Genomic DNA, 13,612 nt, shown 5'->3' with positions numbered 1-13,612 from the left:
GCAAGTGACGCCCGACGCGACACGAATCATCTCCTCCCCCCCCGGGGGGGGGGGGGAGAACGGACGGGGACGGGAAGGCAGAGCTGCATCGCCAGGCTGGGGCCACGAGGAGGAAGAGTTTAAAGACGGAATGGCAAACTCCAAAGCACTGAATTCTTCTCCCTAGTAGGGCACGAAACGTGTGGAAGATGGCCAGCGCGCGTGGGAAGCCAAATGACCTATTTTCAACAACTGTTTTCATAACTGGAAAGTGAGGGAGAGAAGCGGGCACCCGGCAGGCACCTGAGGGCTGGAGAGGGAGGAACATGAAAATCACACAGCTGCCACCCGGCCACGGGCCGCCGACGGGAAGGAAGGAAGGAAGCGAGGGCGCGAGCCGGCCGCATGCAGAGCCCCGCGAGCGGCGAGAGGGAGAGGGCCCGGCCCCGCCCGGTGGGCGCAGAGGAGCCGGGCGCTCCCTGCACCTGCCGCCACGCAGGGGCGGGTGGAGCCGCGACCGGAGCGCCAGGCGCCGGGAAGGGACGCGGGGCAGCGGCCAGCGCGCCCCGGCCAGAGGGTCAAAGCCAAGCGCGCCCTCCGACCCCGCCGCGGCTCCCGCGCCGGGCCACCCCTCCAGGCCCCAGCGCGCACGCCATCCCCCGGACCCCGGACGCACAGCGGCCGGCCGGGTGCGGGCCAGACCTCGGCCGAGGGAGGCGAGGGAGGCAAGGGAGGCCGGCCGGGGTGGGAGGCGGCTTCGCAGTACTCGGGAGCGACGGCGCGTGTCTGTCCCGAGAGCCGTGCGCGCCAAGGGGATGCCGCCGGCACTCACCTGCCCGCTCGCCCCTTCGTGCAGTGGCACTGGCACCACACTCCAGCCGACCCACCGTCTGCCTCAAACAAGCCCCAGGCGGCGGCAGCGGCGGCTGCCGGACGGGAGGGGCGGGACGGCAGCCAGAGACGGCCCCGCCGCCGCGGCCCAATCCGGCTCCGCCCACCCCCGGGCCCCGCCCCGGACCGCCACCGCCACCACCCATTGGTCCGCGGCTGAACGCATAGGCGCGGTCCCGCCCCACCGCCCCCCTATCATTTCGCTAGGGTTCCTCCCCAGCCATTGGGCCTACCGGCTCCGGAGGCCTGAATGGCCGGCTCGGCCCCCGTCACTTTCGGGACCACAATTGGAGGAACTGTGCCACTCCGGATTGCTGATTGGAAAAGGGCTCCCTGGGCCCCGCCTCTTGCGTCCAAGTTCCGTTAGCAGGTTCGGTTGCTTCTGAATTTCCTTTGCCCCAGGAGCGGAACCGATGGGAGGGGTCCTCTGGCCGGCTCCTCCTCCTGCGGGGCGGGGCGAATAAAGACTGGCTGTTTTTTTCACCTGTGAGAACTCTGCTTTCTCCTGATTGGCTGGCAGGTGCCTCCCATTGCGTATTTTCCATCGCCGACGCCGCGCTATGACGTAGTTCCCTCAGATCCCTGGTTCAAGATGGCCGTAGTCGGAGAGGAGAGACGTTGCTGAGGGGCTTGCCTGGGGCGAGAGGTGAGTGAACGACTGATCGCGGGCAGCGCCACCCACCTCCCGCCCCCCTAAAGGTTGGAGTAGGGTATGGTCAACTGCCTCCATCCTCTGGTGGAGTTTTTCTTTCCGGACTCCGCCTCTCTCCGCTACTCCCCCGTGCTTCGTGAAGTTAGCGGGCGATGGCGGGGTTGCGGAAGAGGGTTTTGAGGTTCAGGAGCGGAGGAGGGAGGCCCGCACCGACTCTAGAACACGTAGAAGCCCTCGCCGAGAGGGGCGGCCAGGTTTTGGGGACTTTCTAGTAGTTGGGGGGAAGGGGCAGTTGTCTCCACACGCGCGCGCGCTCGTAGCCTGACAAAGTCAGACTGCCCACATCTTTGCAAATTACTTGGCAGTATCTGGGTCTCAACCACGGTTAAGCCTGAGACTTTGATATCGGTCCACCTTTGGGTACTCCGACTCTGGACTCTGCTTGGGAATGGGGAAAAGGCAGTTTGGCGATGATTCGTTCTCGGCGAGACGTCGTTCTTACCCCTTCCTGGGTTGGGTTGGGTTGGGTTGGGTTGGTTTGGTTTGGTTTGTTACGTTACTAAAGGAACTGTTCTTTAGAAAATTGAGGTGTTAGTTTAAAGGTTCTCTAAAAGCTTTTAAGGTGTTACCAGCACCAAACAGGTCGGTTACGCTTCCTAAATTTGGATTGCCAGTTAAATAGAGCTTTCGCATAATCATCTGAAGTTTAGGAACGACTTCTAAGAGCAATTACTTGAGGGTGGCCTTTTATGGTTAAGCCTGATATTTTAGGTAAGCTTGATAATGTTTGCGTATCTCGCTCTAATCACTCTTTTGCAGGGGTCCCCAAACTTTTTACACAGGGGGCCAGTTCACTGTCCCTCAGACCGTTGAAGGGCCGCCACATACAGTGTTCCTCTCACTGACCACCAATGAAAGAGGTGCCCCTTCGGGAAGTGCGGCAGGGGCCGGATAAATAGCCTCAGGGGGCCGCATGCGGGCCGCGGGCCGTAGTTTGGGTTCGCCTGCTTTAGAGGTATCTTAACACAGTGTCTTACAGTTGTGGGCGCTCATTCAAGGTTTGTGTAAGTGGTGTAGAATGAAAGCTCCACCAGGAATTTTGTATCCTCAGCACCTAGAACTTTGCAGGACATATAGTGAACTCTATATTGCTGAATGAAGAATGGATGGGTGATTGTAGTGGTGGTGTCAATAAATACTTGGTTAAGATTGTGTTTGTAGGATGCTTGCTCTTTCAATAATCTTTATTGTAAATGAAATACTGTAATTATTCAGGACTGTTTTATTTTTTTCTCCCAGTGACCACCACAGGTATCAGATTTTTTAGTTTATTTTCTATTGTGTCATTTTGGTTACATGTATTTTTCAAACGTATGAGTTGACTTGTACATTGTACATGAGGACGTTCAACATTTATTTCATTTTTGCACCAACACGCAATAAAGAAACATTCTAATTACTAATACTGGAGACCAGATGCAATGCACCTGTCCTGGTCAGCAGGTCGAAGGACTAAAGCCCCGTCCCCAGCCTTACTCAGATATTTATTGTTGCAGTAATATAAGGTTATAGTAATTAAGTATATAGCAAAATATGGAAGATATATAAAAATAATTAGAATATATTAAAAGCAATTAAGGAAATTAAAGTTATGTCGTCTGGATAGGAATTCATATAGTGTGTACAGTTATGATGAGCAGACTCTGCCTTTCACACAGGGCTATCTATTAGTGTGTGTGTGAAGTTACATGTAGATAGGAAGTGACTTGCTATCACAACTCTGGGGGTTGTCCAACAGGGGAGGCTTCCCTGGGAACATCTTAAAAATGGCTTGGTGTAACATTTCAGTAAATTTAACATAGAAAGGGCTCCCTTTGAGGAACTCCCAAAAAGGTGGTTTGAAATGATAATCTTGTAAATTGACACCTGTTAGAATTGCTGTCTAAAAAAAGTACTAAAACTGAGGGGCCCCCTGCTGCGGTAGTCGCCCAGACTCCAATGTGAATGTGGACTGTCTCCACGCCGCTCTTGAGTTCTGACCAAAGACAGCCAACAGGAACATGCCGACGGGGCCCATTTAAGCTGTACCCAGGCACGCCAAAAGGATTTGTGAGTAATAAGCTGCCTGCGTAATTCTTGCAACTAACTTGTGTGTCAGTCATGTCTTCCTCCGGTGGCAGTTGGTGTCAGCACTGATAAGTAGCATCCTCATAGCTGCCTCAAGAGTAGTCTGGAAGAGGCTGCCAGCCCTGCTGATAAGCAGGACTGTGCGGGGGAAGTCAAACCAGGAATTCCTGATCAACGTAGAGCTCGGGCTCTACTGGAACATTTAGTAACAAGTTCAGATATCTCAAGGAAGCTGAAAGAAGTTTTCAGGGAGTGAAGTGAAGGACAATGAACATGCTGACTCCTAATCTCTGTTCTGAGAGCCTAAACATTTTTGGTAGCTAAATCTAATCCTGCTGTTTTGCTGTTTCCAGCATGGGGTCAGAGAGGCTGTTGGACTCTTGTCCGCTCAGGACTTAGGGCACCTCACTGTCTCTAATCGTTACCCTAACTCTGCGTGTTTTCACAGCATGTTCCCACAGAGATTCATACATTTTAAATGCCGTTTTTTTTGTTTGTTTGTTTGTTTTTTTGTTTTTTTGTTTAAATTTTATTTATTCATTTTTAGAGAGGAGAGAGAGAGAGAGAGAGAGAGAGAAAGAGAGAGAGAGAGAGAGAAAGGGGGGAGGAGCAGGAAGCATCAACTCCCATATGTGCCTTGACCAGGCAAGCCCAGGGTTTTGAACCGGTGACCTCAGCATTCCAGGTCAACGCTTTATCCACTGTGCCACCACAGGTCAGGCCTAAATGCCGTTTTTAAAAACTCGATGTTATAAGAAAAAAAAGTGGTCATAGTTTTGGCCTACAAAATGAGCTATAGTCATGCACCGCGTAACTACCTGTTGTCAAGGATGGACTACATATATGAAGATGGTCCCTTAAGATTGTAAAGTTACTATTGCTAGTGACATTGTAGCTGTCATAGTGTCATGGCTCAAGATGTTACTCGGGTTTGTGGTGAGGCTGGTGTAAACACACTGGCACGGCCAGTCGTGTAAAAAGTATAGCACGTACAGTTCTGTACAGTACATTATACTAGCTGATGATGATAAATGACAGCTAGTCATTTATCATGTTACTGGTTTATCTGTTTAGTATTATGGAGGCTAAAAAAAAGTTAATGCTTTTCCCCTACCATCTTATAGCTGGGCCAGTATATTAACAGAGACAGATAACAGGAGAAAATCCAAACTTTCACACATGTACAGTATATGGAGAATTCACTCACATAGGCATGAAAAGTCCAAAGACAGTGAGGCAACATTGGATATATAAGACATTTTGAACAAAGGAGAAAAGGTGGGGACAATGTGTTAGATTTCAGAAGTGAAAGTGGGCAATTTACAGATTTTTGAGGATTGCAGGTGGCTGAGGAAAAGCTGAAAGTACATGGCAGGCAGGAGAAGTTTTGCTAGGGGACTCAAAAACAATGGGATACTGCGAGTATCTGACAGTCTCCTGCCTGAGCCCCCTATTTACCATATTCAGTTCAGATTAGACTAAGGCAACATCCTGGGGCTCCTTCCGGAAGCAAGTGTTTCTGCCTGAATCTCTTGGGAAGGAAAGGGGGGAAGGACCGAGGTTCTTTCTTCAGTCTTGTTTCTTAAGAACCACCTTAAAATCAATATCCGAAAAAGGCAGCTTTGATACGACAAAACTTTGGTTCCCTTCAAATACTATGCTTTTTATCATTATGTTAGAGTATTATTTAGTAAAAAATAAAGTATGCTGTGTTAAAATGGCAGCCTCATATATCTAGTTTTAACTGCATCTCTTTATTTTTTTTCTTTTTAGCAAGAGAGACAGAAAGAGAAGGGACAGATAGGGACTGACAGGCAGGGAGAGATTTGAGAAGCATCAATTCTTTGTTGCGGCACCTTAGTTGTTCATTGATTGCTTTCTCATATGTGCTTTGATGGGGAGACGGGAAGGGGAGGCAGGGGGGGCTTCAGCTGAGCCAGTGACCTTTGGGCTTAAGGCAGCAACTGTGGGGATTCAAACCTGGGTCCTCTGTGTCCTAGGCCCATGGTGGACAAACTCATTAGTCAACAGAGCCAAATATCAACAGTACAACGATTGAAATTTCTTTTCAAATTTTTTAAACTTAAACTATATAGGTAGGTACATTCCTTATCGAAGTAGCGCCTGCACCTGGTATTTTGTGGAAGAGCCACACTCAAGGAGCCAAAGAGCCGCATGTGGCTCACGAGACGCAGTTTGCCAACCAGGGTCCCTAGGCTAACACTCTATCCACTGCGCCACCGCCTGGTTGGGCTTAACTGTATCTCTTAATTGAATCAGTTTCCTCCATTGAATTGTGTCTCTTGATTAGGTCTTTTCTCTTGTGTTTGATTTAATCTGTGTTCTGTACAGAACATGCTACATATAGGCTTACAACCTAGGTATAGTGGGCTACCACCTAGGTTTATTTACGTGCACAATGTGATGTTTGCTTTTTGACGATATCTTCTAATGACACGTTTCTCAGAACATACTCCCATCCTTAAGTAGCCCATGACTATAGTTCATTTCAAGAGATTATGTTTGAAAGCAGTGAGTTCGCTGTATATCTAAGAGGAAGAAAAATGTTTTCTGTTTGTCTTCTCTAAAACTGAGGAGGGTCAAACAAAATCAAGAGGAGTTAAGTTTAGGGTAATCAAGGAGATTGTGAAGAATATCCAATTGGATTAAATCTCATTTAAGGATGTGTATATGTGCTCTGATAAATTCTATGCCAGAGAGCTTACGAATATGACTATAAAATCATTGGCACCCTAAAAGTGCAGTTTATGGTAGAAAACAAGAGTCTGATAAACGTCTCAGTTCTTACAGAGTGGTTAGCTGGCTCTCAGATGCTAGATATTATTAATAAACTATTTTAGAATCTTGTTGGAAGAGCAAAAAGAGAGTTTGTGAGTACTTGGGAATGGAGAGCTGGTTCCTTCAAATCTGAAGAGTTTCAGTTTAGAAAAAGCTAGGGTTGACACAAATTATGTGTCTTTTGTTACAAGTTTATTTGATTAGTGCTGATTGGGGGATGAGTTCATTTAGATTTCTTAGGATACTGAACATAATAATCTCTTCCTATCCTAGCTACACAAGTAAGTGTACACTGGGTGAGATCTAATTAGCTGGGTTTACATCCATTCAAGTTACCAACCCGAGAATGTTGGTTGATGAATCCATGTCAGCCTGAATAAAGAGAGGTCTTTAGGGCTAAGCCACAGGTCTCTGGTCTTGTTCTTATTCTGATTAGCACTTTTTTATTACCAACCTTAAATATATAAGAGGCATGCTTCTCAAATTAATAAATACATTCAAAAATTGTAGTTAGCTAGCATGTTAGATGACACTCAGGATTCAAAGAGTTCTTAAAGGCTAAAACAATAGGCCCAAACTAACAAGCTATAGATTTACCAGTAATGATTACATTTACAAAATCCCTGTTGTCCGTGTTTGGGATGAGAAGGGCCTAACTTGACAGAAAGGGTTCCAGAGTGTATGTAATGTTATGCTCACAGAAGCAAAGTGGTGTCCACATTGAGGAAAGGCAGTGTATTAGTCTAATGACAAACTTTGGCTCTGACATTTACTAGCGGTATGAATTAGACAAGTTGCTTCATGTCTCATTAGGTCCATTTTCTCAGTGGTAAATTGTGAGGATAAGAAAACATAGCTTGCAGGCATGCTGCAACTCAGTGATCACTCAGTGGACATGTTGAATGTTAGTAACCTCTCATCCCTCATACCCTATGCCTATCATAAACAGAGTATTGTTTTCCATTTTAAATGCTAATATTAAAGTGGGATCTTGAATCACTGAAAACCATATCCAGCCTGACCAGGCAATGGCGCAGTGGATACCGCATTGGCCTGGGACGCCGAGGACCCAGGTTTGAAACCTCGAGTTTACCGGCCTGAGCATGGCAGTCAGCTTGAGCATGGATGGGATCATAGCTGTCACTCAGAGATCGCTGGCTTGAAGGCCAAGGTCTCTGGCTTGAGCAAGGGGTCCCTGGCTCGGCTGGATCCTCCCTCCCACCCCCATCAAGGCACATAAGAGAAAGTAATCAATGAATGGCTAGGGTGTTGCCACTGTGAGTTGATGCTTCTCATCTCTCTCCTGTCTGTCTCTCTCTTGCTAAAAATAAAAAATAAAAAACCATTTTCCATAAAATGGGATACATATTTGTTTGCCCTGGAGAAGAAAAGGGAATGTAAAAACCGTGTTCACACATTTGAAAGGCAGTAATCAATAGATAAGGGAGAGGTATTTTCAAGGCACTAAGGGGGAGCTACAGAGAGTTGTTGACAGGTTTTATTCACTTGTTATCCTGTGCCATCTATGTACCAGACCTAGTGAATGACCAGAACAGATCAAAACCAATATAAAATTAGTACAAGAATTAATGTGAACACAAGTTATTGCCACTTAGCAATGCCATAGGCGACTTTGTAAACGGTTACGGTCCCATTAATGAAAGTGACCAAATGCTACTGTTTAGAGGGAATTTCTGTACTATATGAAAAAAATTAAGTAATAACCTTGGTAATTGTTTACAACTTGTAAGTATCCATAACTGTAAGTGTTAAAAAATGAATTTAATCTTTCATCATGTAAAATTAAACTTCTAAGGCACATTCTTGAAAGATGTTGCTGCTTGTTTATGGAGAGATTTACAGATCTCAGTCTTTCACAGTAATCATGAACTGCTAATGAGAAAATTTCTGACTCTAGGGTCCTGTGAAAAAATAATTGGAGTGTAGTGGGGAACGAGGTTATGGAACTGAGACAAGGACTTTTTCAGGGGGGTGGGTGATGTAAACCAGTGGTCCCCAACCCCCGGCCGCAGACTGGTACTGGTCCGTGGACCATTTGGTACCGGTCTGCAGAGAAAGAATAAATAACTTACATTATTTCCGTTTTATTTATATTTAACTCTGAACGATGTTTTATTTTTTTAAAATGACCAGATTCCCTCTGTTCCATCCATCTAAGACTCACTCTTGACGCTCATCTCGGTCACATGATACATTTATCCGTCCCACCCTAAAGGCCGGTCCGTGAAAATATTTTCTGACATTAAACCAATCTGTGGCCCAGAAAAGGTTGAGGACCACTGATGTAGAGGTCTGTTTCTATTCTCTGTGCGCTTATTCTCACCATGTGCCCTGGACGACAGGCACCTACACTAGTTTATCAGCGTGGGCTTGGTCAATGACTGCTAGGAGAACGTGCGTGGACGCATCTGTGGTTTGTCCCCTGTGGACTGGGGTTCTTTTCCACCTGTTTGATCCCTGCTCGGTTATTCCTAGCCCTTTCTCCACTCTGCCCCTTTCCTCTCAACAGATGCCTTGCCCTCTGTTTCCAGGAGAAAAGGGAGATATTCTTCTGAGTATCTTCCTCAAAATTCTTCCCCTTCTGTCTCAGAGAAAGAGCTTCCTTTTTAAGGCTAACGTTTTCATGATGCTTTTTATTTCCTTTTGACCAGCTCACCCCTCAGAGGCTTGTTCAGCCACCTCTAGTGGCTCACTCCCTCTGGCTACAGACATCTTTCATTTTCCTTTATGCTGAAAAAGAAGAACCTGTTTCATACCCTGTTCACTCCTTAAGCAGCCCTTGTAGTCTTCTTTCTGCCCCACTGCACGTCCAAAAGGGTTCTACTTACATGTATGTATGCATCTGCTTTATTAAGATACAAGTCACACCTGACCAGTGGTGGCGCAGTAGATAAAGTGTCGACCTGGGACCCTGAGATCCCAGGTTTAAGCCCCGAGGTTGCTGGCTTGAGCTGGGCTCATCTGGCTTCAGCATAGGCTCACCAGCTTGAGCACAAGGTCGCTGGCTTGAGCATGGGATCAGTGATATGACCCCGTGGTTGCTGACTTGAAGCCCAAGGTTTCTAGCTTGAGCAAGGGGTCACTAGCTCAGCTAGAGTCCCATCAAGGCACATATAAGAAGCAATGAGTGAATAACTAAAGTGGCACAATTGCAAATTGATGATTCTCATCTCTCTGTTTCTCTGTCTGTCTGCCTGTCTCTGTTTTGCACACTAAAAAAAAAAAAAGGTTACAATTCACATATCAAATGGGCAAATTACCCACTTAAAGTGTACAGGTCAGGGATTTTTAGTATATTCAGTTGTGCATGACCATCATTACAATCAATTTTCAATGTTTCTAATAACTAGTCACCAATTCTAGTAACCTTTCCTTAATTCCTTGTCCCTAATTTTTCCCTAGGATTTGTTGCAAGTTCTCCAAAGTTCCGTCCCCAGACCTCTTCTTTGTCAGTCACCACCTCCATCTCTCACCATGACTTTAGTTGTCAGTTCTATATAGATAAATCCCAAGTAGATGTGTTCTTTGCAGATTTCAACAGGCCTGTTTAACTGATGACTATTTCCATACAAGTGTCTTACAAGTTCTTCAAACTTGATATTTATAGAACCAAATTCTTCTTTTTCTCCCCCATCACAACCAACACTTTCTCTTCCCCATTTTCCTTTTTAGTATTGCCCTTCTCTGTCAGTCAAGCAAACTTGAAATCATTTCTTGCCATTCTGTGTCTCTCCCTGTCTCTCCGGCTACCATTGTGTGGGGACAGGCCCTCCCAAGGCGTTCCTTGAACAGCTTCTGTAGTCTCCTAGCTGGTCTTCCTTGAGCAGATCTCTAAACAGTCGCTCCTCTCACTGCCCCTTCCCTTCCAATGCTTAGTATTTTTCATGGCACCTGCCAGTTTCTGACAAATTTGAACATACTTGTTTGTTTTTGTCTCTACCACGAGATGCTTCTGGTGGGACAAAGACCTTGCCTTTCTTGTTCCCGGCTATGTCCCTGAGGCCTGGCTCGTAGTAAATAAATGCTCAGTGAATATTTGAATCCATAAGTACCGTATACGAAGAACCTTACAGCGGGCTCCCGACCTGTGAACAGATTACAGATATGCAGAGGTGCTCATTGCTGCAGCCAGCTGGCCAGCTGCCTTCTGCTCCACAAGAACATACACAAGTGCTTATTGCTGTTACTATTCAGAAACCAGAAATGGCAAATGTCCATCCACGGTGGAATGGATAGATGAGCTGTATATATTCGTAGACTAGAGTACTTACTGTACAGAAGAGTTGCACTCTTGGCATATCGGACCACCAGGTAAAGTTGTGGTGAGTTATTTTGTGCACTGTAGGATGCTCAGCAACATTCTGCATTAACTCCTACGTGCCAACAGCGGACCCCAAATATGAGAACCGAAAATGTCTCCTGACATTTCCAAATGTTGCCGCAAGGGGGCAAATTTCACCCCGGTTGAAAACCACTGCTCTACAATAATGACAGCGAATGAATATTGCTTTATGCATCAAGGATGAGCCCCACAAATGTAATTTTGAGCAAAAGAAACCAGTCTTAAAGGAGGGATATTGAGTCATGCCGTAATCCTTCTGAAGCTAACACCTCAGCCGAAGAGTAAAGACATTCTCTTTTGTAATCACAGTATCATTGTTACCCTTAAGAAAATTAACAGTAATTCTTTCAATTGCCCCTAATATGCAGTCCATATTAGAAATTTCTCTGATTATTTAAATGTTTATAGCTTTTTTAAAGACCAGAATCCAAGCAAGGTTCACACACTGAATTTGATTGTTGTGCCTCTGTTTGTTTTACATTCTTCCATCTTTGTTTTTTCATAACATTGATATTTTTTAAGAAACTAGGTGAGTTGTTTTACAGAGTGTCATACTTTCTGCATGTGACTGATAATTTCCTTGTGCCATTTAACTTGTTCTTCCCCCCATGTTTACTCTAAGCTGGGTTGAAAGGCTTGGGGTGTAGGTTAAGCTGTGGGGTGAGAACACGACGTAGGTGGCCGCGATGCGCTTCGTGGCACATCACGTCAAGAGGCACAGGATGGCAGGTGTTCACCTCATTAGCAAGGCCGAGTTTGATCGTGCCTGTGAAAGAGGCGGGGCGTTTTCACAGTAATTATTACTAGTGCTAGCGAATAGTAGTACAAACTTGTGGATTGTCTATTCACTTTCTTATAATCAATCATAGTTATTTTTCATTTGAATATTCAGATTCCCTGAATTTGTCCAGAGGAAGTCCATCAGATAAGCTTCCATTAGTCTGAGCACACTCCAGGCAGGCCCCCACCCCAGTCAGGAATTAGATCTGATTCTTTGGTGGGGGGGTAATGACATTGAAATCTTAAGATGTGGGCACTGGATGTGCTCCTGATTATAGGAGCGTTGTTGCTTCTAGGTACTTAAAATGGACAGAGCTGGGAGGTGTGTGTGTGTGTGTGTGTGTAAATATATACATATATAACCATTTGTTTTTATAGTTTCCAGTTAACATTTTTAATTATGGATTTTTTTCTTAGTTTTATTTTATGCGTATGTATATTTGTTGCCTTTGCACTGAAAATCTGGATTCCTGATAATGTTAAGGTCAATATATTTGCTTAACCCTGCAATATACAAAAAATAGCTTGAGCCTGACCAGGCGGTGGCGCAGTGGATAGAGCATCAGACTGGGATGCGGAATACCCAGGTTCGAGACCCCGAGGTTGCCAGTTTGACCGCAGGCTCATCTGGTTTGAGCAAAAGCTCACCAGCTTGAGCCCAAGGTCACTGGCTCGAGCAAGGGGTTACTCGGTCTGCTGAAGGCCCACGGTCAAGGCACGTATAAGAAGGCAATCAATGAACAATTAAGGTGTTGCAATGCGCAGTGAAAAACTAGTGATTGATGCTTCTCATCTCTCCATTCCTGTCTGTCTGTCCCTGTCTGTCCCTCTCTCTGACTCTCTGTCTCTGTAAAAAAAAATAGCTTGACAATTACAGCATTAATGCTACTAGCAACAGTGCGTTGCTGAAGAAGCTTAAGGTTTCTTTGCAGTTCTCTTTGTTGTCAGATTATCTCTTGCTAAGGGTAGACCAAGATCAGAAATTACTCAAAAAGATTTTCTGTGTTTATGTTGCCTGTTTGGTGTACACTGAATTTGAGTTTTAGGATTTTTTTTTTAATGAAGATCATAAATATGTCAAATATTCACATGACTCAAAAGTCAAAGTTACAAAAGGACTCGGGAGTCAACCTGGAAGAGGTCCTAGAGGTTATAGCTGAAGCAGTTTGAGCCACAAAATAATAAGATTGGATTATAGCTCAGAATAAACCAAACACCAGTGAGTCCACTAATACAAATGAATGATTGAATAAGTGAATACATGGAGGAGAAGGAACAAAACTTTCTTACAAAAGAATTGCGGATACTGTGGAAGAAGGGAAGGAAACAAAATCAGCACTAGAACACCGCAGTGGTGATGGTGCGGGCGAGCTCCAGAGGGGAGTGCTAGCAGTAGTGGGTGGAGCCGTGAGGAGAGACAGGGCTTTGGGCACTGCTTGCGTTGCTGAACATTTCCCCCCAAGATGATGACTGCTTGCTAGTTTTAACACTTGTCCACACATCTTTGCTGCCTCTTATTCCGGGAGGTGAAGCTTCCTTTACTTACCCTGGAGTATAGTCTGGACCTTTGGAATAGAAAAAGGAGAAGGAAAAAATAGTAACTTGCACTGAGAACCCTCTATGCCCGTCTGAAGCAGATGCCCATGGTTAACACCAGCATTGAGAAGGCGAACGTCCTGATAGCACCTGTGCCCCATGCCTGGTGGTGAGAAGGGCTCCTCACCTCAGCTTGCTTCTTCCTGGGGAAACATCAGACAAGCCTGAATCGAAGACATTTTAACCTGCTAGTACTTACCAGAACTGGCAAGGTCATGAAAAATAAAGCAAAGACTGAGAAACTGGTACATACTAGAAGGTGCTAAGGAAATATTAACACCTAAATGCCATGTAGTATCATGGTTTAGATCCTGAGACAGAGAAGGGATTTTTGGAAGAACTCAAATGGAGTCAAGGCTATAGTTTATTTAATAACACACCAAAAGTAGTGTCTTAGTTTACATCAGTGTACCATGGTTATATAC

At 45.5% G+C, this 13,612-nt stretch overlaps 3 protein-coding genes across 3 annotated transcripts in view; 2 read left to right on the top strand and 1 right to left on the bottom strand.

Annotated features, from left to right (window-relative positions):
* SETD3 (SET domain containing 3, actin N3(tau)-histidine methyltransferase) overlaps positions 1-962 on the bottom strand; it is a 69,351-nt gene extending 68,389 nt beyond the window's left edge. The window contains exon 1 of the mRNA XM_066276007.1: positions 812-962. The gene's annotated coding sequence lies outside the window, so the exon portion shown is untranslated. The remainder of the gene's footprint in view (positions 1-811) is intronic.
* On the top strand, positions 306-1,256 carry LOC136335378 (serine/arginine repetitive matrix protein 3-like). Its single transcript, XM_066276656.1, has one exon. It carries the CDS (start codon positions 306-308, stop codon positions 1,254-1,256), a length of 951 nt encoding a protein of 316 aa, XP_066132753.1.
* A 181-nt stretch (positions 1,257-1,437) lies between these two features.
* CCNK (cyclin K) overlaps positions 1,438-13,612 on the top strand; it is a 29,061-nt gene continuing 16,886 nt past the window's right edge. Inside the window, exon 1 of the mRNA XM_066277976.1 lies at positions 1,438-1,516. The gene's annotated coding sequence lies outside the window, so the exon portion shown is untranslated. The remainder of the gene's footprint in view (positions 1,517-13,612) is intronic.

Source organism: Saccopteryx bilineata, chromosome 4 (assembly GCF_036850765.1).
Source record: "Saccopteryx bilineata isolate mSacBil1 chromosome 4, mSacBil1_pri_phased_curated, whole genome shotgun sequence".
Classification (NCBI taxonomy): domain Eukaryota; kingdom Metazoa; phylum Chordata; class Mammalia; order Chiroptera; family Emballonuridae; genus Saccopteryx; species Saccopteryx bilineata.
Note: the sequence above shows the minus strand (reverse complement) of the source record. Positions and strands in the feature narration are given on the sequence as shown.

Excerpts from the sequence above, each read along its gene's own strand:
- LOC136335378 (XM_066276656.1), top strand. The coding sequence starts at position 306 with ATGAAAATCACACAGCTGCCACCCGGCCACGGGCCGCCGACGGGAAGG.